Source organism: Rhinoraja longicauda, chromosome 19 (assembly GCF_053455715.1).
Source record: "Rhinoraja longicauda isolate Sanriku21f chromosome 19, sRhiLon1.1, whole genome shotgun sequence".
In the NCBI taxonomy this organism is placed as follows: Eukaryota; Metazoa; Chordata; class Chondrichthyes; order Rajiformes; family Arhynchobatidae; genus Rhinoraja; species Rhinoraja longicauda.
Window position 1 is genome coordinate 3,975,356 of NC_135971.1, and position 3,948 is coordinate 3,979,303.

The 3,948-nt window shown below is 49.8% G+C and overlaps 1 protein-coding gene across 1 annotated transcript in view; it reads right to left on the reverse strand.

The window, feature by feature from the left end:
* LOC144602588 (E3 ubiquitin-protein ligase TRIM21-like) overlaps positions 1–3,234 on the reverse strand; it is a 40,028-nt gene extending 36,794 nt beyond the window's left edge. Inside the window, exons 1-2 of the mRNA XM_078415717.1 lie at positions 2,824–3,234; positions 4–65 (exon numbers count right to left, since the gene is read on the reverse strand). Of these exons, the coding sequence (XP_078271843.1) occupies positions 4–65; positions 2,824–3,234 (473 nt within the window). The remainder of the gene's footprint in view (positions 1–3; positions 66–2,823) is intronic.
* Positions 3,235–3,948: the final 714 nt, after the last annotated feature.

Below are 3,948 nucleotides of genomic sequence, written 5' to 3' on the forward strand. Positions count from 1 at the left end.
TGCTCCATTTCCTCCATCGCTGATTTATTTTTTGTGAGAGTTTCCAAAGATGTTTTAATCTTCTCCTGGGATTGAGGTTCAGATTCAGTCAGTAAAAGAATTAGACCAGACGGAACCAATGGACTGCAGACACGGAACTGTACATGAACGTTTACAAAAAGACACAGACTGCTGGGGAACTTGGCGGGTCAGGAAGCGTATCGGTGGAGAGCCGTAGGCGACATTTTGGGTCAGAATCTTTCTTTGGACTGATAGGAGTAGGTGGGAAAGATGGGCCAGGAATACATCTGCCAGGTGATAGGTGGATACAAGTGAAGGGGGGGGGGGGGGGAGGGGTAGGGGTTTGGCAGCAGGTTGGCCAAAGGCCATACATGAAAAGACAAAAATAAGGGAAGTAAGGAGTAAGGAAACAAGAGGTGCGAATTGTAAAGCCAGAGGAAAGAATATAGATGGGGAGGGGTTGGGGATGGGAAGGAGGAAATGGTTGCACTGCCAGGTGTGGCATCTCTATACTAAAACCCTCGTTTGTTTGTTTGTTTGTTCCTGAACTACAGCCAAAGCAGAACACGATAGCGTGACAATTTTAGGCCCATCTTACTCAACGTCGTCCCTTTGGTGCTAATGGAAGAAGTTTCATTGAAATCGGTGTTATATTTTTAAAGTTATTCACATTTTAAAGTTTAAATCTATCTCCGAGGGAGGGAGGGAGAAGGATGGAGGATAAGGGGGATGCAGTGAGGGAGGGGAAGTGGGGAGGGGAAGTGGGGAGGGAAAGGGGGGAGGGGAAGTGGGGAGGGGGAGGGGGATGGGGGAAGGGGAAGGGGGAAGGGAAGGGAGTGTGTAGGGGAGGGGGATGCGAGGTGGGGGAGGGAGGGGGAGGGGAGGAGGGAGGGAGGGGGGAGAGGAGAGGGGGAAGGGGGCGAGGGATGGAAGAGAGGGTGCTGCACCAATGCAGGAGAGGTTTGGGCCCAGTAGCTTGGTCTAGACAGGCAAGGCAAGGCAAGTTTATTTATATCGCACATTTCATACAGTAATGGCAATTCAAAGTGAGCATAAAAATACAGAACAAGAAAAGGTAGGAAATACAAATAATAAGAGTAATAAGATAAATAAAAAAGTTATAAGTAAGATTAATAGAGGAATGATTAATAGAGTAATAGGTGGGAATTAAAGTGTTGTGGGTGGTGTGGGAGTGTTATGTATGTATGTAGTTTGGTTACCTACAAACTGTAAATGTTAATGTTTATGCTGAAGGAATTACACGAGAAATTCCGAGCTTCACAATCGGAATTTGAGGCGCATTTCCTTCAGTTTGCAATCAAGCAAAACAGAAGCCCAGGGCAGAAAAGTCAGCGTAGGAATGCAAAGGAGAGTTGAACTGGTTAGCAACCGGTAGATCCATCGGGGCTTGGCAGGGGTACTCGCGGAAACGGTGGCTCAATCTACCCTCTCGCCTCGCCGGTGTAATGGAGGCCTCGTCGGGAAAACGGGATGCAGTGGGTGAGGGTGACAGGTAGTGCACGAAAACCCCTCTCTCTCTCTCTCGCTGTCAGGGGTCCCTTGATGGGTGTAAGACAGACAGAAAGCAAAGAGTGGGGATAAATGGGTCCCTTTCAGAATGGCAGGCAGTGACTAGTGGGGTACCGCAAGGCTCAGTGCTGGGACCGCAGCTATTTACAATATACATTAATGACTTGGATGAAGGGATTAAAAGTACCATTAGCAAATTTGCAGATGATACAAAGCTGGGTGGTAGTGTGAACTGTGAGGAAGATGCTATGAGGTTGCAGGGTGACTTGGACAGGCTGTGTGAGTGGGCGGATGCATGGCAGATGCAGTTTAATGTGAATAAGTGTGAGGTTATCCGCTTTGGTGGTAAGAATAGGAAGGCAGAGTATTATCTGAATGGTGTCAAGTTAGGAACAGGGAACGTACAACGAGATCTGGGTGTCCTAGTGCATCAGTCACTGAAAGGAAGCATGCAGGTACAGCAGGCAGTGAAGAAAGCCAATGGAATGTTGGCCTTCATAACAAGAGGAGTTGCGTATAGGAGCAAAGAGGTCCTTCTGCAGTTGTACAGGGCCCTAGTGAGACTGCACCTGGAGTACTGTGTGCAGTTTTGGTCTCCAAATTTGAGGAAGGATATTCTTGCTATTGAGGGCGTGCAGCGTAGGTTTACTAGGTTAATTCCCGGAATGGCGGGATTATCATATGTTGAAAGACTGGAGCGACTAGGCTTGTATACACTGGGATTTAGAAGGATGAGAGGAGATCTTATCGAAACGTATAAGATTATTAAGGGGTTAGACACGTTAGAGGCAGGAAACATGTTCCCAATGTTGGGGGAGTCCAGAACAAGGGGCCACAGTTTAAGAATAAGGGGTAGGCCATTTAGAACTGAAATGAGGAAAAGCTTTTTCAGTCAGAGAGTTGTGAATCTGTGGAATTCTCTGCCTCAGAAGGCAGTGGAGGCCAATTCTCTGAATGCATTCAAGAGAGAGTTGGATAGAGCTCTTAAGGATAGCGGAGTCAGGGGGGATGGGGAGAAGGCAGGAACGGGGTACTGATTGAGAATGATCAGCCATGATCACATTGAATGGCGGTGCTGGCTCGAAGGGCCGAATGGCCTCCTCCTGCACCTATTGTCTGTTGTAAGGGAGAAGGTATAGCCACAGGTGTCTCATGTCTTACTGTAGGTGGGGCGGGTACATGGGGAAGGGATGGTTCGTGTGGGAAACTGAGTGCAAAACAGCAGTCGCCGAGGGTGCGGTCTCTGCGAAAGGCGGAAATGGAAAATCACCAGATGCTCTTTGTTTTTTTTACCTTGAAGATTTCAACTGCTTCTTTAATCGGCATGAAGAGGTGCTCTCTGTGTTCCCGCGCGTCTCGGCAGATCAGGCAGATTAGTTGTTTGTCTGTTTCGCAAAACAGCTTCAGTTCTTCCTGGTGTTCCTCGCAGTGAAGTTTACTTTGCTTGCTTTCCGTTTTCGGGCTGAGTGTTCGAGCTTTCTCGGTGATACTCACCAGGGCCCGATTCATCCTGAGGCTGCGGTCTGCAAACTCCTCTCTACACTCCGGGCAGGAGTTTCTCCCCTCCCTGTCCCAACTCTGCGTGATGCAGGAGCGGCAGAAGTTGTGCCCGCACTCCAGTGACACCGGATGGGTGAACAAATCCAGGCAAATGGGACAAACCACGTCCTCGGTCCAACACTCGGACTGAGCCATCGAAGCCATTTTCAATTCCCGGAACTTCCTAATTCACGCCGAGCCCTTGGAGTATCGCGAGTGTTCAAATGTGCGCTGGCAGCAAAGGCTGAACAATACTAATAAACCACACCAAGCACACCACCGCGTGTGGGCGGGGCCATGGAGCGGTTGGTGCAGCGTGTGGGCGGGGCCCATGAGCGGTTGGTGCAGCGTGTGGGCGGGGCCCAAGAGCGGTTGGAGCAGCGTGTGGGCGGGGCCCAGGAGCGGTGGAGCAGCGTGTGGGCGGGGCCCAGGAGCGGTGGAGCAGCGTGTGGGCGGGGCCCAGGAGCGGTTGGTGCAGCGTTGGTTTAAAAACGTTCCCTCACACTTCAAAAGAAGTGGTCTTTAGGAAGCCGCTGATTGGTGGAAGCGGACTAGAGGAAGCAGCTGATTGGTGGAAGTGGACTAGAGGAAGCAGCTGATTGGTGGAAGTGGACTAGAGGAAGCAGCTGATTGGTGGAAGCAGACTAGAGGAAGCAGCTGATTGGGCGTAACCACAGGGTTGTATTTCTGCTTTTTGTTCGTACTTTTAGTTCAGGGTTCAGTGAGTTCAGGGTTCAATGAGTTCAGGGTTCAGTGCTTTTTAGTAAAGGTACAGTTTAAAGCAAGGGTGTCAAACTCATTTTCACCCCGGGCCACATCAGCATTATGGTTGCCCTCAAAGGGCCGTTTGTAACTGTAAGACTGTATAAATGTAACTAA